The sequence below is a fragment of the Ammospiza caudacuta genome, chromosome 6 (genome assembly GCF_027887145.1).
Source record: "Ammospiza caudacuta isolate bAmmCau1 chromosome 6, bAmmCau1.pri, whole genome shotgun sequence".
NCBI classification, from domain to species: Eukaryota; Metazoa; Chordata; class Aves; order Passeriformes; family Passerellidae; genus Ammospiza; species Ammospiza caudacuta.
The window spans coordinates 40,737,232-40,760,979 of NC_080598.1; the positions used below are offsets into that span (position 1 = coordinate 40,737,232).

The 23,748-nt window shown below is 37.8% G+C and overlaps 1 protein-coding gene across 2 annotated transcripts in view; it reads right to left on the reverse strand.

The window, feature by feature from the left end:
- Positions 1–531: 531 nt before the first annotated feature.
- The window catches only part of BAZ1A (bromodomain adjacent to zinc finger domain 1A), a 63,653-nt gene continuing 40,436 nt past the window's right edge, over positions 532–23,748 (reverse strand). For both annotated transcript variants that reach the window (XM_058806201.1, XM_058806199.1), the window contains 12 exons: positions 23,532–23,645; positions 22,805–22,929; positions 20,641–21,249; positions 17,889–18,052; positions 17,552–17,706; positions 14,830–14,978; positions 7,386–7,633; positions 7,070–7,293; positions 5,336–5,805; positions 4,153–4,295; positions 2,030–2,117; positions 532–1,505 (listed from right to left, as the gene is read on the reverse strand). In XM_058806201.1, coding sequence (XP_058662184.1) covers positions 1,315–1,505; positions 2,030–2,117; positions 4,153–4,295; positions 5,336–5,805; positions 7,070–7,293; positions 7,386–7,633; positions 14,830–14,978; positions 17,552–17,706; positions 17,889–18,052; positions 20,641–21,249; positions 22,805–22,929; positions 23,532–23,645 — 2,680 coding nt within the window. In that variant the 3' untranslated portion in view covers positions 532–1,314. The remainder of the gene's footprint in view (positions 1,506–2,029; positions 2,118–4,152; positions 4,296–5,335; positions 5,806–7,069; positions 7,294–7,385; positions 7,634–14,829; positions 14,979–17,551; positions 17,707–17,888; positions 18,053–20,640; positions 21,250–22,804; positions 22,930–23,531; positions 23,646–23,748) is intronic.

Genomic DNA, 23,748 nt, shown 5'->3' on the forward strand with positions numbered 1-23,748 from the left:
CAAGGGGAAAGATGCTGCTGCAGCAGCAAGCCTCATGTTTGTTTTTCCTACAACCCCTTCCTATCCCCAGACTTCCACTCTATAGTTTTTTCTCGGATTATGGCATATCTCCAAGAGGACAGGACTGATTTAAACCTATTAACTAAAACTGAGCTTAATAAATTTACATTAATAAATATTGAAAATAAAACTATCAAGCATACTAAGGATACTTTAAAGAAGCTGCTGGTCAACTGAACAAATCTGTGAGGTTTTACACAGTAGAGATGCAAATTAAAGATCCATACAACTTACACTACTCACATTACTCCAGACAAACTGATGGACACTTGCATCCCTCTGAGACCAGGAACCACAGTGGCTGCAGCTGCCCAGAGTGCTGGCTGGGTACTCATACTGGAACCACATTCTGCTGTGTTGCCTCCAGCAAATTGTCCTCAGAAATTAATGGAAAGGCGATGCAGCAGTACAACTCAAGAGGAAGTCCAAGCTCAACATACTTTGAAAAAATGTGTCATTTTATTTGTACACTTCCAAAGTTGAATGTAGAAATTTAAGAGTACAGTCCTGCAAATTTACTCATTGCTAGAAGAACTGCCAGGGACACAAGAAGGTATTTATTGATTGATCATCAAGTCAGAGGGGAAAAAACAAACAAACAAACAAAACCCCACCCTCCAAAATTTAAAAAGTTATTGGGACTATTTTTTTTTGCCCCAAGTACAAATTTTATAAATACAAAACAAATTCACAAATTACTTTGAATGCTAAATAAATATCTACTTAAACTCAGACCGAATACCTCCAGCCAGCACTGGTACAGTACTTGAAAAGATATGCAGTTGTACTCATTAGTGTTGAGAAGATATGCTCAAACAAGTTTTAACAACACACACAGTTTCTTCAACTGTGCTACAGCAGAAGATTTTCTCTGAGTTGATAAAGCCCTCAATACCACAGCTCCTACAAAATCTAGAGGATGAAACAACGTTATTTTGTGCAGGAAAAAACAAAGTACTTCTGGAAGATATCTGGACACATGAATGTATTAAAAATGTACAAAACCTCTGTAAACCAGTACTGTATCCAGTACATCTATCAAAATTATTAGACACTGAATAAAACTGTAGCAAAGGTAATCTTTCCTACATTCTCCTGAGTGCTTAATATTATATTGAGAATATAGTGCAGGCCACACTTCAAGGTGGTTAAACAGTTGTTATTGCTTTAAATAGACATGACGACTGGGTAATTTAACAATCCATTTTAATGAATGTAATAAATTCCCTCAAGAACTCCTTTGGAAGGCAGAGGTTAGATTCGAGACTTCTTCGCCGCGGGAGCACTGTGGTCCACGTTACCAGATGTGATGGGAAGTCCAAGCTTTTGAGCCTGAATGTGGAAGAAAGCCTGAAGTCTAGTTCCAGCTTTTGCTTCACTTGTGTTACGAGGGTTGTATTCAAAGCAGTTCGAAAACATCAGCTCAATATCTTCAATGAATTCAGCTAGGGCATAAAATAAATAAATTTAGCATGTTTCAAGTCATCATCAGTCTGACAAACAGTTTGACACCAATAAATCAGTACAGTGATCCTATGCAGAGCTGCAACACAAAAATGTCTTTACGTGTATCAAGTTGCTATCCTTGTATCAGTGCTGTTCCATGTCAACATTCTTCAGTTTCTCTGATTATCAATACAGGAAATACAAATCAGAGACAAGAACAACAGTACCTTTTCTAATTATTCCATCAGTGTCACTCTTTGATATTAAAGGCCTGAGAACTACCAGAAGTTTCATAGCTGCCCATTTCTTATCTATCCATCATGTATGTTAGTAGAAAAGGAACTATGTTCAACAGATTTCATTTTAAAAAATATTAGTAATTGCTCTTTTAAAAAACCCAAAACACCACAAAACCCCAAAGCAATTTCAGCTTTCTAATAATCCAACACAGTTCTATTTTAGGACAAGGATTTAAAGTGAGAGAACATGGTACAATATACCCCTTTCAATAAACAATACTTACATGCTAACTTATATTCACATTTATTCACTTTTTCACGGATTATATTTAAGGCAATGGGTTTTTTGATTATATCATAGTAGTCTGGTACCTAAAAAAAAAAATCCAAACAAAAAGATTAATGGACAAACAAAGGGAAGCTTAAATTCTGTCTATGTAAAACATTAAAACAAATAATGTAACAGCAAAAGGCATTTATGTTTTGCTTTTAAATAAACAGAGGAGTCTTACACAACTACCTTCATTCCCTGAACTGAATATTAGTTTTCAGGCACTGCTTTTTTTTCTATCATTCAAGTAGCAGATTACAACAAACATTAGCCAGAAATTTAATAAATAAATCTACTCCTAAATGCCCTGTGAACAACTATAAGAAAATTGCATGAGCAGATAAGCATTGTGCTGTTCCAGCTATTCCCATCTGTCAAGTACAAAAATTATTTCCAATATTTTAAATTTTTTATTTTTTCTGCAATATATTACAATGTTAAAAGCTCTTTAATCATGAGTAATAATCATTTTGACTCCACCACTCTTCATTCAAAATGCAGAGATTCCATTCACTCGTGTAAGAGCAGCAGCAGGAGACTCTAAGCAAGTACTATGGGATCAAGGGGAGGAAAAGGACTGCCTAACCCTTAAGTGTACTGATCATTTGGATCCAGTTTTGAATTCCAGTAAGCACCAAGCCTAGGGTGCCTGTCTCACAAAGTGGGGTGGGGGAAGCAAAAGAAAAAGGTATTTGATCCAAACATGCCTTTCTCTCCTCCAAAGAAAGATACCCACATGCACTATCATGTATATTTTAAAACCTAGGTTTTGGTTATGGCCTGCAATTTTACTCTAGATCAAGTGCAACCTGCAAACAAACCTAAAGGAAGAATCAGTAAAGAAACAGAATTAAACTGAGACATTTTTCATTACTTTTTCTTTAGGAGTGCTGTTTATGTAATTACTAAAAAGAAAAGTATTTTTCTCTTTCTAGCTTGCTGTGCACTGACCATTCAATGTATCCTTTACATTTTCTTAAAGGCAGCTAAAAGTTTAAACCAAAATATTCATCATGATGAAGAAAATCTGGGTCAGGTATGGATATCTCCTTTCAACTATATAGAGACTATCCCTTAGTGATTGATTCAGGCAAACCAGAATGCACTGAATTCTAGCAGTTTAGTTTCAGCACCAAAACTAAGTTGAATTCTCCATCTTTCTTTGCATTCACCAGATTCTTGCCCTTCCCAACATAATTCTGATACTCTATTATTAGCCAGTCACTATTCTCCATTTCATTCAATATTCCTCTCCTCCTCTACGCTTACTTTGTTCATTCACGTTTGTACATCATTCTCTTTGTCCAGATAGATTACCCTTCCAACTATTTGAGACTCTGAATTCAGCATTTCAGGTCTTTATTAAACAGCTATCATTGCTAATTTTAGCAGAGCCTTAAACACCAAACTCTAGATCCCCAGGAATGCCTGTGCAGAGTTGCCCCAGAGGCTTGGAAAGGACAGGCACTTTGGCAGGGTCAGATAGGGCCAGCAGTGCCTTACAGAGGACAAGCCAGTGCAGCCTGCAGAAAGCAGCTTTGGCAAGTTTTATTGTAGTAAAAACCTCTAGAGCAGCACTTACTTTGGGTACCCACATTATCATCCAGTATTTTGAAATTTAAACAAGAGGGAAATTAAGAATGAAGCTACAGAATCATCTTTTTACTGCATTATAATTAAGATCAGCATGAAGTTGTTTCTATCTTATTATTTATCACAGGTCTCGTCTCAGAATGTCTTTGCATAAATGAAAGATTAATTCAACTAATTAATTAATAATCACAAGCTTACCTTTAGCAGTCCTGTGCTCTACTTATTTGGCTGGGTTTTTTAAAACCAAAGCATTTCACATTTTAAAATGCCCAGTGAAAAGTTAATGTAAAATTTTGCCAATACCACATCAATTGTGGAAGTTATTTTTGACACCAAATATCTGAGCTGAAATGCAAGAGTTCTCCTGAATCCCATTGCTTGGCTTTATCCTGCTGTTTGCACCATGCTGTAAATTCCCCAGGTTTACCAGCAGCAAGCAGGGCTCTAAGCCATTCCTGCTGCCTGTAGAGTTGTGTCTGTTACCTGGATTTTGGAAACCAGTTTCATGAAAGGCCAGCTGTCATCGTGCCGCACCAGCTCCACTATCAGCTGCTCAAAAGCTGAGAGTTCATGGACTCCGCCCTGACGTCCTGAACTTCTCCTGCTCAATACTGGAGGAGATGTTTCTGGAAAAAAAACCAACCCAACACCCCCCAGATAAAGATTAAAAGTCTGACAAATAAAATAATTTTTTTTAATTAATAAAAAGCTGAAACACCATTATTTTGGGGTACTAAAACTGTAGTTTAAAAGCACAAGGCATGTAGTTAGACCTAAAGTAGTAACTATACTCCAGTCTTGTCATTTACTATTAAAATGTCTCTCTTGTCATACAGAATGCTAAGTACCAGACCTTAGCTGGGTGCCTCCTCCATTGCATTAATTTTGGACACGATTTTTTTCACTGATTTCAATATTAAAACAATTTGTTAAACACTTGAAGAAAAGCCGTGTTAGAGAAAAAAAAGAATAAGCTGCCTGCTCCTAACTTTTACTTTCACAAAAACCTCTATTCAGATTGGTTTTATCTGCTTTCAACAGTAGTCAGCAGGGTAGTTAAAGGAAAAGCTCAGACATTCTGAATAGTAACAGACAGAAATGGTGAAGAATACAAGGCTGCTACACTGGAGTGCAAGCTCTTTTACACTCTTCAGTCTCAGACTGGGTCCTTTTTGTTTTTAAAAGTTATTGTATCTTTCCAAGTATTTCCTTACCATCAAAGTATTACCTTAACAAGCCTGGACACTATTAGCCCTATACCAGGCAGACAACATTTTTCTTCTGGAAGCAGTTTCTTGTTCTGTGTGTATATTCCCAATTTCACTATGTTCCCTCTATCTGTGCTCTTCATTGTTTAATTCTTTAGTAAAATAAATCATAAAAGCTACAAGAAAACATTTCCACTTGTGTGGGTTAAGGCACTTCCAAACTTTCAATCCACCTATTATAGAGCATATCGTGTGCAAATATGAAATTTCAAATATGGATACAATAAATCTCAGACAGCTGAAAATTTTAAGGTTCTGTCAGTGTGAAAGAAAAACTGTCTCATTGGAAGTGGCAAAAGTGCCTTCAACCACTATTCATGATCTCCATGCTCTACCACACAATTATTTTATCAAGGAACAGAATGTGGATTTTGCTGTGGTAAACACATTTCTCTAACCTGTAGATTGTCGTTTTCTGCCTCTTCTCTTGGGTTCAGCAACAGGAAGGGAGAGCTTTGAAGCAGTAACTGGCAGTTTCCTGAGGCGCTCAGTGGGCTCTGCAGTATCCACAACTCGGAACCCCAGCGAGCTGGAGGAGCTGCTTCCCAGTGAGCTCCTGGCGCTCTTTCGTCCTCTTCGTCTTCTTCGAGGACCGAGCAGCTCCACAAAAACATCTGCTGGTAATGAACTTTGGCTCTGACGAGTGGTCCGGCTATGAAGTCTTAAGGTGGGCTTAGTCACTGCTGAGGAGGCTGATTTTATGTTTCTTAAACCCCTTCTGGTCATTTTTGATGAAGATTCAATTGGCTGGCTCCGAGAAGCGTATCTTGCCTGACGCTGGCTGTTCTGACTTGAGAATGGATTGTTGAGCTTGGCTGCTCTCATTTTTAATGGAAACTTGACCTGAGATCTTCCTTGTTTTGATGGGCTACAAAGTGAACAGTTATGTTTATTTATTCCAAAATTCCATTCGTCTCTCTTCCCTGTTTTCTAATTCAGCATTTAAAAAACCCAGCCATTCAAGGTTGAACTGGTAAGCAGCTGGCTAACAACCTGATGCAGTCAGTCACCCAAAATTACCATTATCTTAAATACTCCTCTTGGGTCTCTTAGTGAAATATTATGTGGAGTACATACCTTAAAGAAATTTTCAGAATGCTGATCACCTTTGCAGCTTATGCAATAAGAATACATTAACTGGAGCACCAGCTATCAATTTCTTTAAATCACTTACTTCTCACAGCAAGTGTTAACTACTAAGATTTCTGAACATTATTATCAGCCAGATAAATAAAGCACAGTTGTAAAATGCTACTTATAAGAGTTAGGCTCTGTCAGGTTTTGTAACTAATATTTAAGACTCTCCTTCCTTTACAGGAAAGAGACAAGATCCCAGAAATAAATTCATTTCCCGAGGACATGCACATTCTCTCCAACTACTGAATCTCAACTGTCAGAGCTGCTTGCTTTAGTCAATTCAAAAGACTGAACAAAAAAGAGCAGAAAAATACTCTGAGATCAGAAAAATTTCCTTCAATTTTTATGTTGCTGACATAAAATTTTTATTGAAATTACCACTTTGTATTATTTAGTTGATTGTATAGCGTTTTCTGGTTGGCTGTTTTTCAAAGATATTTTCTTGGGTTGTTTGTTTGCATTTTGTTTGTTTCAGTGTTGTTATGGTTTTGGGGTCTTTTTCAGGGGGTAAGGGTGGTTTGGTTTGTTTGTTGGCCTTTTTTAAACAGCTACTGCATTAGTCCTCAGGGATTCCCAATGTCCTGTGGCCTTCAATGGATTGTTTTCTCTAATGTTCTAATAGTGTATGCATCTAGTCCTCCAAAAGTCAAAAGTGGACAAAAATAACTCTGGGCTTTCTCCAGAAAACCTTTACTGTTTGAAACTCTTTCCACTTCACATTCACACAGCAGCTGTACAGAACTGAAGCTCTGATGGCCTCCTCTCATCCATACATTCAAAGTTGGAATTTTTATCCTGAAAATGAACCCAAGTCCAGAGGCCCTATTCAGTATTTTGTATTCAGTATTAAATCTTTTGGTAAGAGCTAAATTTGCAACAAGATGCCATTTTTCTAAAAATAAACATTTTTTTCATACCAGAGTTTCAGGATACATGCTTATGTGAACAACTACTCCAAATAACGATCAAGGTGATATTTTAACAAATCTGTTTACCTTATCTCTTCCTCCTCTTGCGATTCATCCTCCTCATCTTGCTCTTCTTCATAATGCTCCTCCTCACTTTGTCCCATCTCATCATAGTTTGCCTCTTCTTCCCCTTCTAGCTGCTCAGCAGTCTCCTCATCACTTTCCACAGAAGGTCTCTGTCTGGAGGAGAGGCGTCTAGAGCGCTGTTTTGGTCGGCACTCTGGGCAAAACCAATCTCCTTCAGGAATGACCTAGGAACAGAAGGGGAAATGAAGAAGCATTAGCATTATAAGAACTATCCAAGCTCTGTGTGAGAAGGAAGCAGTCCTTTCTCCTGAGGTACCTTCAGCTTGGGCCTGATGCAGTAGGTGTGATAGCCTCGGTCGCAGCCATCACACAGCACCATGCTTTCCGCGTCGCCTTTCTTCCGGCACACCTTGCAGCGAGCGTTGAGGATGGACTTGGACCAGATGACGCTGCGGTCCAACGTCGACAGGTGAAGGAAGACTTGGGACAAGCTGGTAGAAGAAAGAAGTGACTCTCTCCAGCGATCCAGAACTGTTTTGTAGGACCGTCCACCATCACTGGCATCTTCCATTGGAGAAGGGGATTTAAAAAAATAAGAAAAATGACAAACCCCCACAGAATTATCAAACTTCTTTTTCAAAGATGCAGGTTATTCTAGAGTAAGAGGTAATACTCTTTCAAACAGACAGCAAGTAGTAAACTGGGATAATAATTCAACCTTTGTCTTATCTCTTCAGTACTGGAGTATTTTCTACATAGTTTCCAAGGTGCTGGAGCTTTAGTATTTTACTCTTCAATACCTATTAAGCTTAGAACTTGCACATACATAGGTCATTAATAAGACAATAAATTCAGATATAAACCTGGAAACCTAATTTGATTCAATTTATAAAGTATAAAACATAACTTAAGATCATGAAAAAAGGATCACATATCCAATTTACCTTCCTTTGTATTTACATCTGGAAATCCCAAAATGTTTAAAGAAAGTACCTGAAACTTCACAGGCAAAGAACAGCTTGAAGGGCACTTTTCACCCACACTTGCTCCAGTACAGTCTACCAGAGAGCCTTTCAGCCCTCTGCCCATGCCTCACTGCCCTCAATCCTGCTCTGCACCCTGCCTTCACAAGCACCTCCATCTCTGTGTGGCTGACCAGGTTGGATGACTGACCTGGATGAAATGTAACTGTTTCCTTAATACCTTTTAAGCAATGTAACACACAGGAGTTGTGGTACACATCAAGTGTCAAACCAAGTAACACCTACGTCCCTAATTAAGTTAAAAAAAAACGGAGGAGGGAACAAGGGTGAGAAATTAAATGGCATTTTCAAATACTTTTGGTTTGCAATCAAGGCCATGAAAGCAGCTACACAAACACACACACTGAGCAACGAGGGGGACAGTACTGAATGGGAGTGGGCAGCTCAGCTGGGAACCAGAGAAGCAAATAGGCTGTTTGAGAACCTGAGAGAAAACAGAAGGTATAAATGATAGCCTGCACTGCTGCTCCTGAGCAGGAAGCTGGTTTCTTTATTGAAGCAGAAAGTTATTTCTTGCATTTTAAAGTAAGAGGGATTGAGGACAGGAAGAGACCATACAACAGTGCTTGTGGTTATGGAGACGTCTGCAGACTTCCCTTCTAAAAGTGATAGTCCAGCTACTACTGTGTGATTCAGTTGATTAATGATGCACTCCAGTATATAATGCCACCCTGCCTGCTGGAATACTGACAGCAGGCACATGAATGGCCTGTGATGCACCTGGCTGCCAAATGATTTATGCCCAGGACTAGGAAGAGAAAATATCTAATAACAAATAAAATGAAAGAACAAAAATGAGACTAATTGCTCTCCTGGCAAAGCCCTTCTGCCTTCTCATCAACTGGCTGCCAGGATTTGTCTAATCTTGCATACATTTGCATTAGCAGCAAGCAGCACAAGAGAAGTGATGGGAGAAGGCAGAGGATAAACAGGCAACACAGCTTCATAAATAAAATACAGCCACTCCTGAACTGCAAACCTCTATTTCCCAACATTTCCTATTACGTAGACCTTAGGCTTGCTGTGTTAAATTCAGTCTTCTGAAGACAGTGGACAAGGTCCTTTTCACAGTACTGCAGTATATCTCCACGTATTTTTTTTAATTCAGTAAGAAAGTTAAAATTGCTTAAATCAGATTTGTACTGTAACTCTTAAAGACACATTATCTTAAGCACATATATAAGTCTGGCAAGCATTTCTTTGGCTAACAATGACAGCTTGAGCATTATTACTTTTATTTGGAGGTTATTTTCAGCCTGGATTGGCTTACCAATATAGTTCATCACACAGCACAACAAATATATTGCAACTGTGAATTTGCACAGCAAGTAGAGATGAAAATTCCTGACCACAACCTGCTTCAGCATGTCCTGCTGCTGAAACAGGCAAGCCAAACAACACTCACTGTTTCAGATCCCAATTTGTAAAATAAGAATAACACTTTTTTCTTCCATCCATCATCTTTCTCATTTATATTGTTGACTCAGAGGGAGAAATGGCCTCTTTCTTTGTGTCTGAGCAGCTCTACACTGCGCAGTGGGATACCCTTCTGTCAGCTAAGTCCTCCAAGCCTTGCTACAATGCAAATGAAGTCATTTGACAGATCTATGCACTCATCTATCAATAGCTAATTGAGTTCAGGGAAGGGTTTTCCATTTTAGTTTTTCTAGAAAGGATATGCAGTTGCACAATGGTGTGAAGTTTTAGAAAAAAATGGGGACATTAAAAGAAAGGGGGAAAAAAATCCCAGGATTATGTGAACAGGCAGATTTTGGTCCCAAAGTAGAAAAAAAAAATACAGTTCTTTATTTCTGGTTGCAGAAACCTTTTTCTTAGTTTTAAATATTTGAGCTGTATTTGTTTCATGCTTAAACCTTTGGCTTCAATACCTTCAGTGTAAGGAACTGGCTACAAAATTAATTAAGCAAAAACCAATGAAAAAAGAAAACTTGATAAAATATTCAATGCTTTCTAATTCTTAGCAATACAAGTAACATTTAAAATTTACCATCTCTCTGACTAGTCTTGTCTTTCACTCTCTTCCTCCTTTTATACCCCCAGTGGTGCCTTTCATCATCTTCTGCATTACCTAACATTAAATTCATAGAGTTATTTCAAATACCTTTTTGAAGCATGGCAGATTATTTTTTAATTAATTTTTATATTCCATAAATGTGTAGTCTAAAAACATGACTTGAACAGTGAACAGTGGTTCTCAATATGTGCAGACAGCGAAGGGTAGGGGAGTGCTGTGCATGGAGGAATTGCACATCCCAGTGTTTAATCTGACTCCCACTACAAACGGAATGCTTGAACTAAAAGCTCTGAACCCTACCCTGCCTTACCTTTCTGTCCAACTCTGGTGCAAATGGCCACAGGAGCAGATACTAACCACAGGTTTTTCTCAGCAAACAATTTGTTTGGTCTGTGGTACCACAAACCTCCTCACAGCTCAAAAAATGTAGCCAGGTTATGGGCACAGTTCGCAAGAGAATTAGTTCATCTGTCCACTTGAAACAATGTATTTTGGATGGTTTTGTGCAGGTGTGTTCTGGAGTATTAAAAGGATTAAATTAACCTCTCAGGAAGGAAGAGCCATGGTCAACCTCATCTGCTCCAATTACAAGGCACCTTTGACTGTCTTCTCTGAAGAGCAAAGAAAAATTCTGTATCATAAAAAAAGCCCATTTCCACCTTTGCTGCCTCTGCTCATGAAACTCTGCAGGGAAGTAATGGAAGCATAAGAAAAAAGTATGTGTATATACCTATCATATCCAGGATACTGTTGGAAGATGTCTGATACTATTATGAGGACGATTATAAATAGGAAAGGAAACGGCTATGGGAGTACAGGAAACAAAGATAAAATCTAAAAAGAAAGGAATTGAATAAAGACAAGCAAAAAGGAACAAAAAAGTTGGTTTGGGTTTTTTTTTTGTCATGCAAGAAGTGCACGGCACAAGTTACAAAGCAGGCAAATGGTTCCCTCCATCAATCTCAAAGGTGCTCCCATGAATTAGAATCCAACCTTTTGCATGGAAATCTGAAGGATGCTTAAATGACTGAAGTCCTGAACTAGTGCAGAAGGCAGACTTTTTTGTGGATGCCTCACAGAACTCCAGGGCAACCAAATCACTTCATCATTTTATACCTCAACTTTCACATCTCTGTAAAAGGAATGATGAGACCTATTACTGCACTGCAAAGTACTTTGAAATGAAAGGAAGAGTAAATTTATATCAAAAAAGAAGCAAAATTCATAATAAAAACCGCTTGTATTTCTTCCTTCTCACACAATTTTTTTCTGAGAAGCAGGACTTCAGAGCTTCCTTCAAACAACTATTCAAAAAAGAAAAAGGCTTTTTTACATCTTAACTCTGAAAATTCTGCAGGAAAACAATGTACTGCAACTGCACTCCCTCCTTTCCATGAGTCTCCTGTAACATTACCTTGGGCTGCACTGAAGGAAGAAAAACCAAATTTTCATAGTAATATTTAATGAAAATATTTCAAAAAGACAGCTCATAATTAAGAAATGCATACAATTTAAATCATGTGACATTTCATCACCAGACAACAGAAGATTAGTGGGCATCTAGCAGCTCTGTGAGGCTGAAGGGGCCATTTCTGGGGTTTCCAGATCTCTTTTCACATCTCTATCTTCTCTGTCAGTCTTTTCTTGCTCTTCCACTTGAACATTTGGTATGCACCTCAACTCTAAACCTATCAGAATCACCCCAGCAAGGCTCTTTGTTTGATAGAGCCTCAAACAAAAACGGAGCTGAGAGGAGCAGCTGGTCCTTTTATTGCTGTGCTGGGTCCCTTTGTCTGCTCCGCACCCTGGAGGCCACCAGCATAAACCTGCCAGTGACTGCAGGCAATTTCAGTGTGCTGGCTTTAGGACTGGCAGCCATAAATGAAAACTAAAAATTGTTAAGTATAGCTCCATTCCCTAATAGGAACAGAGCAAAGTAAAGGGAGGAATAGAGAGGGCAAATAAACTTTGCAGTGAAAGCAAGAACTGAAACAACGACAAAGAGCATTTTCAGTGTGGTTTAAAGCAGAAATGCAAGGGCACTCTTTTTACTGCAAGTGTTCCCCCTGTACTGCTACAAAAACAGAACTCCCAGCACTTGCTTGACTTCCAATATTTTTACTTCAATGGTAACTCAATCAGCCAAAAAAGTTGGGATTATCAGATTTAACATGAGAAACAGATATGCAAGTCATTTTGTCTTAAATAATTGGAACAACTATTAAAAAAATCCCTCCTGTTAGGAAAAAAACCCAAAACAAATGAGTGCAGAGACAGAGAATCTATATAAGAACAGTGAAACAAAACTAAAACCTCCTCAAACTAAACCCCAGTGGTTACAAACTTAGAGTTAATTTCTATCATCACAAAACTGTTGGTCACACTTTAGAGGAGTCGGGGAAAAAATGCATCACACTCTGAGCACAGAGCAGTCCTGAAAAACAAGTGTCCACTTGTCATTAAAAGCACTACAAACATGTCCTTGTCAAGCTGAGTAGAGAACTTTTCTATGTCTGTTGTACATATACAATCTTGCCTTCATTCAGATTCACCTCCTGTTAAAAGCAGCCCATTACGCAACTGAAAACATGAGACATTTGGCACCAAAAAGCAAGAGGGAACCTGACACTGTCACTTAATGATCAGGGCAGCAAGCCAGACCAGAGGACACCTGGGATCCTTCCTGCTCCTCAGCAATGTAGGTTATTCTATACATTACTGTCATTTTAGAGTAGTAGCATTTTTCACAGCAGAAGACATGCACGGGCACATTGCAGTAAACAAACATCAGAGATTTAAGACATGCAAAACACATCTATTTGCTTTCCTTATATACTCCCTTTGCCACTCAGTATAAAACACATATGAGAAGATGATTTCCAGGTTAAAAAAAAGCCAACCCACCATCATTCCAAAGGTAAGGCAAAAACATGAACCAACATAAGATTATAGCAGAGTTGAAACCACCAAAAAGAAGACAGAAGACTGCTAAAAAACTTTCTCTCCAATACTTCTGGGGCATTTTTCTTCTTTTAGTCTTTTTCCTCTAGCTCAGGATGCACGATCAATGGCCACAGCCTGCTAATAACCATATTTTTCCCCTTGGAGAATAGTAAACTTACGACTGTCAGCAAGGGGCTGTCAGCAAAATACTCACAGACCTTGTATGGAAATGGAGGCATATAATGCACAATGTATTTACAACTTGTACATGAAAAGTAGGACACATGCTAGAGGCACTGTCAATTAACTGTTGCACAGGTTGCAATCTAGTCATATAGCAGGAAATAAGCTGTATCATGCCTGGCTTGGAAAGTGCAGACATATTTGAGTTGACCAAACACTCAGCCAAGTAAAGCTTTTAAACAGCTGCGGTTTCAACTATTCCTGTGCTCTCCCCTTGCATCTCAATCATTTGCTGCACTTCCCTCTTCTAGAGGTCATCACACTGATATCTAAAGCTTGTGGAAGGGAACCCATGCCCACATGTCAGTGTCTGGCACAAATCTAGCTCAAAGCCATCTTCAGTGGCAACTGATACCCAGACAGCAGGCTCCATGCAGGAGCAGCCAAGATGCAGAAAAAATTTCAGGTCAACTGTGCAACAGGACACCTAACATCTTGTGTTAACACACCAAAACCTGCACTTTTGTCTTCAACTACTACAGCAGAGTCTGCCAGAGCAGGATTTTATACACAGTGACTTTCAGAAGAGTATCAAGTCTACCAGAGTGTAGCAGTTGTTGCTCTGGAATGTGCTGCACTGGCAAACCAGAATTGAGAGGTAAAGCAGCTCAGCAAGCACAGAGCACAGCACATCCCCAGTGTGCCATCAAGACAGGAAGTCTGACCAAGACAGCCACCTTGGGAAGCAAGAACTACCTTTACACATTTATCTAAGATCCAAGTCCACTTCTGAATTGCAAAAGGATCCTAAGGAATCCAGACCTGAGGGATCACGGGAACACAAACTGACTTTATGCACTTTGGATCCTCTCTCTCACCTCTGGAGCCTCATCAGAGGAAGCCAAGTAAGAAATACGTGTCAAAGTCAAGCTGCAATCCTGCTTTGGTTTAAATTTTTCTTGCAACTTTTTATTTTCAAGTTTTACAGCACAAACACAAAACCAGGGAATCTTAATGTTTGCAACCTAAGTATTTCCTACGCTTTACTGTAAGTATTCTGTTATTGCTGAACAAGGTGATCCCGGTAAACTAGGTCTATATTGCTTTCACTGAAATGGTATAAAAAGAAGCAAACAAAACAAAACAAAAGAGCTGCATGATATACTGGCCTCAACAGTAATTCTGAACTATAGTGTTCCCCCAGAAAGCTTGATCATTTCTGCCTAAGGGTACAATTTGTCTGCCAATGCATCAGTGTAACTGTAGCACCACATAAACAAGGTCACTGGAAAAAATCTATGTTCAATAATCATGCATTTAAGAATTTTCTTGTTAATTAATACATTTTATATATATATATATATATATATATATGTGGGTGTGTTAACTTTTTGTTCTTCTCCCTAAGGTGTCCTTCTAAAGCATCCCGTCTTACAAAACAAGCAAGTGGGCTTGGGGTCAGAGGTATTAGTGCAGTGCTGGGGTGGATGTGTTTGGTTTGTTAGTTACAAAATCTTACACAAGACTAGAGACAGAGTTTCAACTCTGAGACTTACCAAGAGGCGCTTTGAGGAACCTGCGTTCAATTCCTTGTTCTATCTGAAGCAGTGCAGATGCCAAGTAGTGGACCATGTTACTGACTGGCTGAGGAGTACTTGTGCTTGTTGATGCAGCACTTGGAGCTTCGGTTTTTAACCCAACAAGTCTAAAAGAGAAATGTATTAAATTATCTTTTAAAGTCTCTGAAGTTAATACCAGACATTCTTGCAAATGTATCTACAGAAGCTTCTTGTTTTAACTCCATGTACTCATGGATTACTGACATGAACAGATAATACACAGTGTGATGAGCTATCCTAATGCTTATGTTTGCTCAGCTAGCCTGGTTGATCTAGACAATTCTTCTTTAGATAGCAGATAAATAATGATAAATTTTAAGAAATATGGATGACAAATTTCAAAACAATTAAGATTTCCAGAAAATCTATGTGACATCCATCAGCTAGTTTATGATAGATTTCTGTGAAGAATGTAATCCCAACAATTCTTCAGTGAAAACACTTCCAGTGGCAAAATGTAGTCTTTTAGAACACATCCACCTGCAGAAGTTCAATTACATAGATCCCTACAATTCAAAAGATTTTTGAAAAGAAAATAAAAAAATAAAAATAAAGTAATTTTTAAATGTAAATCAGGAATTGATAACTTGTATGTCCTCATGCTTAGAGGATCTTCATAAAATACTAATTTTTTACGTAAGGGTGGTTAAAAAACCTCCCAAACAATAAAAAAACCCCCCAAAAACTAAAAAAAAAAACAAAAAAAAACCAAAAAAACAAACCCTGAAACCAACCATACAAACCCTACAAACAAGCAGACCACCAAAGAGGCAGTTTTCCAACAAAACAGGACCAAAAGACTAAGTAATCATTTCAAAATGTAGCTAATCTTTCTGAACCACAAACATTAAATAACGTGTAGGAGAGCAGCTCCCGCTACTGAAAGTAAAATTCCATTTCTACTTGGGGTTTATAAAAAATTAACTAATTAAAACTGTCTGCATTCTGCCTTATTCTCGTGAATAAGCAATGCTTTTGGTTGTCCCTGTTCTTTTTCACACTTAAAAGCTGTTCATTATATTTTGCAGTCACACACATTTTGAGAGCCTGAAAGCAAACAGAAAGAAAGCTGCAGAGTTATTTACATTTCACTAGTCAAACTCCAAGGTCTTAATGAGATGTCACTTGCTCTGAGGTGGATAAAAAGCCCCACATCAAAAGCAATCTGTCACATGATTTCAGAATCCCATACACTGATTTAATATGCAAGACTTTATTAGAGTAGACTTTATGCAGAAACTATGATGGAGTCAGTATCAAATGGAAAAAAATTAAGCTACAAAGTTCTGCAGTTGAATTAAGAGTTGGCAATGGAACAAGTACCCAACATTAAGTGGAAACAGATAAATTTCAGCTTCTTAGTTAAAACAGTGGAATACTTCTATATTGTGGTTTTCAGGAACCAAATGTCTGTATATTGCATAATTAATATAAAGGATGATCCCATCCATTTTGCATGGAACTAGAGAATTCTGACTCAAAGGACAGTCTAACAGGAAAATTCTAATTCACAGTGATGAATGAGAACTGAAATAAAATGAGAAAAATACCTGAAGAACTTCAAATTCCTAACATCCAACACAGCATTCATTAGTCCACTCAGAAATACAGCTTTTATAGAAGTCTAACAGCAGAAATGCCTCACAAAATATGTAAGGCAAACAAAATGTTAGTACAATGACTGTCTCAAATGAATCTTTTTTCCTGATGTATTTCAATATTCACATCCTATCAAGAGATAAAATTTCATATTCATTAACTATATTAAGGTAGACATTTATTTTTGACAAGTATGCAACTTTAGAGAATTAAGAATTTGGAAATCTTCACCATTTCTGTGATTTCTCAAGTTTGATTTACAACAAGAACTGCTATCAGAGAGCACATCTGCCTCAAATGTTTAAAAACTAAACACCACAAAACACTTTACAGCTACAACACTGTAGGATTTGAGGTTTCCTTCCTTTCATTATGTTGCAGCTTGCTCCACAGAAGTATTATCATTCCCAAAGTTGTAAGATCACATCTCCATTTTGCTGCTAAGCTTAAAGTTAATCCAGACCATGGCCTGTTGCCCCAGTGGTCTTCACCATGACTCACAGGTAAGTGAACAGCCAGTTCAAACAGAGATTTGTTACTATTACCATTTTTCCTTTTCAATACCCCTATACTCTTCTCAGAAATTGAAGTGGTTTGATTTTGTTGTTTTGTTTGGTGGGTTTTGGTTTTGTGTCTTATTGGAGGTTTTTTGTTTGTGTGAGGTTTTTTTGGTTTAGGGTTTTTTTGGGGGGGAGGTTCTTCTGGGAAACACATCATCAATTGAGAGTGTAATTTTTTCCCTGCATTTAAAATTACTTCAAAATGAATCCACATGTTCCTTCTTTGATAATCAATGTTTACTTTGAGCAGTGTAATATCTGAATACTGAAAGATGTAAAAATTGGTGCCTTAATCTTATATGGTAATAGAACAGCATCATTTACAGACTATAAGCCAAAGTAAAAGCTTGCATTTTCAAATTCACAGTCTTAAAAATCACCATGTGGAAGAATTTGAGGGTAACAATAACCCGAAGGTGAAAAAGTCCCCAGCCAAACAAAGCCAGAGCACTGCTATAAAACTCAGAGAGAAGAACCATTATTTAAACTATAGCTCTTACCTGTCTTTCACAATAAACTTATCATGATCATCAGTTTCCATTTCTTCAGATTCTTCATTCACAGTTTTAATAATGCCATTTTCTTTATTTTCATCATTCAGAAATTCATATCGCCCATGTTCTAGGGCTGCTCTCCAAGCCTGTCTGTCTGTAACCTGCAGCAAATATACAAATTTGAGGTTTCTAAAGAATCAAAGGACACAAGCTTTTAGTACCCATTACAATCTGCATTTAATTTAATTATGCTTTCACTAAAACCATTGCATGCAGGAGTTCTCATTTAAGTTACAGACTTGATGGCACCATGAAGTTCCCACATTCTACCATTTACAAATACCTTAATAGCCCCCAATGTTCCTTGGTAGATCCTGTCTTCAATGTCCAAAAGAAAGTCCCTAAGTCTCAGTTCAAGTTGTTTCTCTGCAGATGGGTGAGATCCATCATGGACATTCTGCATCCTTCCCCTTCCTACAGGAGGTCTGACATCACTTTGAGGTTTTTCTGCAAGAACAGCAAGTAATTTGGTGTTAGCAGGCCTTGTTCCTTTAAAGCAGCTGTTGGCAGAGGGAACAACAGTACAAGACAGAACAAGCTGAATGCATGGGTTCAAAATTCCCTTCTTGTAATTAAGTGCCAACACCAACATCTGTGCCAGCTAAGGAATATGATTCAGCCAGGCAGAGTAATGATGACCAAGAGATGGCCAATAGATGATTGGCATCCACTCAGAACAACTCATGAGAGAAACCTTTGCTAATTTAAAAGTAGTTCTTTTGTCTTAAAATTCTTTCAAAAGTAGTAGATAAGTAACATCAACCTTACTTTAGGAGGAGAACAAAAAGAGAGAGAATAAAGTCACATTTCTCTTGTTTGATTGCTCTTACTTTACAAGAGAACTCTTCAACTGTCCTTCCTGCATGTATCTTTATCATAGAAACACTTAAAATAAGCATGTGCAATTGAAAAACATAAAACCTAACAGAACAAGACAAGATAAAATCTCTTTTAAAAACCTAACCTTAGAACAAAACAAAAAGATAAGATGATACAGGCACAGACAAGACTGACTGTGTTCTCTAATTAAAGACAGGGAAAAAGGAGCAAGACAACATGCTAATTTATGAAAACAAGGTGAGAGCTCCTGATGATGGGCTTTCAAGTAAAAACCTAGTCCCAAGAGAACTCAAAGTTCATGCAAAAACTCAAAAGCCACAGGAAAGAGCAGAAAGTCTGCCCAAATCCTAAATTAATGCTTGCAAGTCTGCATAGGTGGTGAACATTTTTGTTCACAGGATTTACCTTAAAACCTTTGAGTGCAGTGATAAGAAGGTACATGCAACAAATTAAGATGTATTTAATAAATAATATAAATAAAGCAGCTGCTAAGAAAGCACAGGATGAATTTCTAAGGCACTCTCAATTGCTGAAAGAATTCCCTGAAACTGAAAGTAATCATGCAAATACTCTCAAAATGTAGACTAGCAACTCTACTGCCTGGATGTGGGAAAAGTCCTTTTTGGTTTAAAAGCAGAGAAGAAATATAGTATTTTTTGTTGAGCAGAAGTAGAAAAGCAGCAACCGCTTTTCAAATAATTGACAAGGAGAATTTAGTGGATACTGGAATAAAATCAAGTAATAGCATATACTAATTTTATTTCCATGCTCTTTTGAGCAGGAACTTGAAAAGGCAGGAGAGCAGCCCACACTGCAGGAGAATCCCTCTTGTTCACAGGTCATTTGAGTGAAGGCAATGGGGCAGCATCTGGAATCCACAGCAGAAAAGCTCCCAACCCAGTACAGCTACAAGTGGCTATTTATCCCTGCTTATCACACAAACATGTGCCACCATCGGTATTGGACCACTGCATTTGAATTTTCTTGATCTCTAACAAAGTGAAGTTCAAAGCTGCCTCTATTTTTTTCAAACGAAAATCAATATTATTCAACAGTTCTAACTTAATTAGAAGAAAAATCTGTGACTATGGACATCAAGTTGCTTCAGAGCAGAAAGCAACAAACAAAATACAGATAAAGGTGCAGCGATCAATAGGGAACCACACATACAAACTCAAACGTATCAGAAGATGATAGAGATTTTTGCACAAAAAAGAACCCAATATAGAAAAAAGGCCTCAAAATAAAGCTTAATGACTATGCAAAAACTCTGTCTTGTGCAAGTTTCCACCGAAAGAGATGGTAGATCAGTCATAAATTTAGCAGTATCTGATGTGTTCACAGTGTGTCCTAGCATACCCACTCCAGGAAAACAGAATTTGTGTCTGCTGTGAATAATATTCCCTTGCCCCAATACAGAGAACCCCAAATCCTCAAGGTAATTTGTCATAATTAAAAATAAAATGCAATTTCTTAAACATCACCCTAGGGAGTCTCACTTTGGTAACATTGTCTACCCACCAACACGCTATAAGCAAGTCAGCTGTAAGTCTGTATGTGCAGAATTTTATCAGTGATTGGAGCCAATGCCTTGCCAATAAATGCCAAAATACTTGGCTAGGAGAAAAAGGAAACAGCCCCAAACCCTAGGTCTAGGATGGTGTTCAGTACACTTCTGTGTTTAAAAAGCTATAAAAACATCTGCTATCCTACTGCTTCAATCTGCACTGAGCGTCTGCCAAAGGAAGAAAAGGGAAACAAAACCCAGAAAAGAATAATATCACAAAATGCCACTGCACTGATGTAAATCCATCTAACAACCAACCCAGCTACACGGCTTTTTAGCATGTATTAACTTTTATTCCTCAGTTAATCTTTTTCCAAAGCTAAAATTACTTCCTAAAGTTGTCTGTTTAAAAGCCAATCCCGGTTTACTGAGCAGTAAGATCACGGAAGAATTATTGCTTTTTTTAGCATGAAACACCAGAAAATACCACAAAGGTCTGTCAAGTAGGAAGAAAAAAGAAATGGAAGGCAGGGAAAAAACCAAACTTGTCTTCCATTGAGTGAAAAAAAGCTTAAGGAGAATTCTTAGACCTTAAAAATTACAGTTAAATTAAAACTAGACGTTTCTATAATCTTATATAGAAGTTTAATCCATAGAATCAAGTTAAGACCAAGAGCCTTTCATTTACCTGGAATATGGAATTTCTCCACAGGAAAACTGCTTAGTTGTTCATATATTCTACTTTTCTCTTGTAAAAGAGTTTCTTTTAAGGCACTCTCCCTATGTCCTCGGGAATTGAGAGCCTCGAGGAGTTGGTCCAGTTGTTCCCGAGAACTGTAAAAGCACCAACGGTTTGGTTTGTATACTGGCCTTGGCACCTCTACGACAACACTGGTACGTGAATCTTGGTCAACATTGGAGGTAGATTCAGAGGATTTCAAAGACTCTCCAGTTTTACTGAATACCTGAGGTTCATTTGTGCAAGACTGTCCACTATTCTGAAAGGAAGAGGTTCGAGGCAACAACATGTCTTCTGTGAGACCAGAATAGTCCTCCTCGACAAACAATCCAGGAACAGAAGGGAAAATCCAGTAGCGCCGGTACAGGCGGTCACGACCCAACGGGGTGATATTTGTGCAGGCTGTTGCATTCTGAATCTTTTCTAACAGTTCCTTCTCTTTCTTTTGTTGTTCCTGTTTTAAAGCTTCTTCATCTTCAGCAGTAAGAGGTTCGCTCTTTTCACAAGTGGTCTCTTCTTGTCTTGTAAATTCTTTAAATCCATTTTGCCCTCTTCTCCCTAAGTTAAAAGAAGTATGATAGGAATTAATTTACAAATTTTTTAAACCAAAAACTCAAGTAAAGGGCAGGTTTTAGTTCTGTCCCTTTTTGGTTATCCAAACTTACACTGTCAAAGACCATCAGCTCAGTCAAGAGATAATACTGGCTTTATTAAACAAAAACTCAAGTGATTCACCCCCATTCCCTTGAAGAACAGGTAACCACTTTAAATACATCCTCACTTTGCAGAAACTAGACTAAGTCTCCCTTACTGACACTGTCATCTTCAATATCATACAAAAAGAACCAAAATTTTAAGAATGTAAAAATATATAATAGAAACATCTTATATAAAGTAGAATTCTAGCAATTTCAGTACTGAATACAAACTATGATCCAGACTTTATTTATCATACTCAAAATGATGATCTTAAACCGCCAAAGGTCTGAAGAAAGACCACAATCCCTACATAGCAGCTTCTATGGCAAACTCAGGTATCTCACATTTAAAAATTAAAGGGATCAAGTATTTACTATTATTTTCCCCTCTCAATTTGTACCAGCTGAAAACATTTCAGTTCACATCTTTCGTTTACACTGGAAGTATTAAAGTCCTGGTTGTCATCTAGACCAGTATGTCTCATAATTGATGCATGCAACCTGATAGGTGCAGTCAACACTCAAGTTCTACATGCTTCCAGTGTGACCCTAGCTGTATGAATGAGATAATAACACTTGTTTGTCACCCAGTCACAATGTTTCACACATGGGTATTTGAGAAACCTGAAATTCTGTTTAAGATCTCATTGCTTTTTCATGGCAAAGCTCTAACAAACGTGTAAATCTGTATTACTGAATGACTCAGAATTCCCAGGTACTGTTAGGAACTGTACAAGTTTGCAACTTAAGACCACAATCATCTAGGACTTTCACTGGCACAGACACCAGCATGAAGCCTTCCCAGCAGAAAGAAAATATGATCTAGCAGCCCAAAGCCATCAACCATTCTTCCTCCTGTGGTGCCATCTATGTTTAGTTAGGAACAGCAGGCAGCATCATTTACTGCACTCCAGTTCCTACTAGCACACTGCTGAGGAAATTAAATCTAGGCATAAGTCTGGTTTTATTCTTGTATAGGAGAAAACCATACCTAAATGCATGATCTAATGTTCTCTTCTGAAATATTAGTTGGTTTTGCACTTTGCTAAAAAAAAAAAATTTAAAATATCAAACCCATACCACTTCCTATTAGACGAAACTCCTACAGCTCTCTCTATGAGGGCAAGTACTTGTAATGGCAACACCATAACATTTTTTAGACAACAGAGGAATCCACACAGCATGTATGGAAGACAAGAAGAAACAGAAGTGTGAAAGAACATAGAGCTGACTAGAACTACACCAGTCCGGCTCAATGTACTTAAGAGCCCATTATGATCGTGTTCTAGTGTGGGTTTGTTTCCTTAAAAGAAAATTACAGCAAAGATTGGTGTTGTTTACTATAAAACACAGGAGCTTGCCAGGTGCATGCATGCAGGTGCACAGGTACACAAACAAATCCATTCTAGCATTACCTCTCCGGCGTTTTTTGTTTGGTCCCAGCTCTTCTTCATCCTCTGTGACTGTGTCCACGTCTTGCTCTTTACGTTCCATCTCTTTGCTCTCTGTGCTAGTATCAAGCTCTTCCCGTTCCTCCTCCCTGACACAGCAAAATAAACAAACTGTGACTAACCAACCATAAATAACATGGCATCTTTGACACAAAGAGTACTTTTATCTCCCAAGTACTTAACTAGTATAATGCTCTTGAAAAATCAACTGTAAATCACAGACTATATTAAAGCCCAAAAGAAACCTACTGAACTATAAATGTGAAGTTCTATATTAAGGACTAAAACCTGTTATTTGGTGCCCACACTTTCATTTAAAGAGTATTATTATTATAATCAGACCATTTTTGGAGACATCTTAGTGTAGTTCTATTTCTGTGAGTTTTTTTTCATGTCTAAGTAAAGTTTCCTTCCCAAAAGGTATGTAGCATTCTGTAAAATGCTTGTTACACATTTTTGCCTCATCTAGCAAATATAATTAATTCCCTACAGAAAAACAGGCAGTTTTTACAAGGTAACTTTTTAACCAATTCTACACCACTATGAAGAAAAATAAAATCAACATTAAGGACAATATTCTTAAAATACAGCTTTGTATATGATCTAGTAAATGAAACTACACATGTGAAGTCTGGCCACAAAGCTGAAAAGTGCTCTATGTTATACATCACAGTAATACTATGTATCATACCCAACAGATATTTCTACAGCAGGAATTCTTTGCTCCTCTTCTTTCAGCTTTTCTTGTTTCTCTTTCATTTTTAACTCTTGTTCTTTTAACCTTTCTTCTCTTCTCTTACGTATCCTAATAATAAGGATATAAAAAACCAGTTGCAATTAATATAGCATCTAGTCTATCCACCAGATAGTTTTCTTTCATACTAAAACATCATCCAAAAATAGCAGAA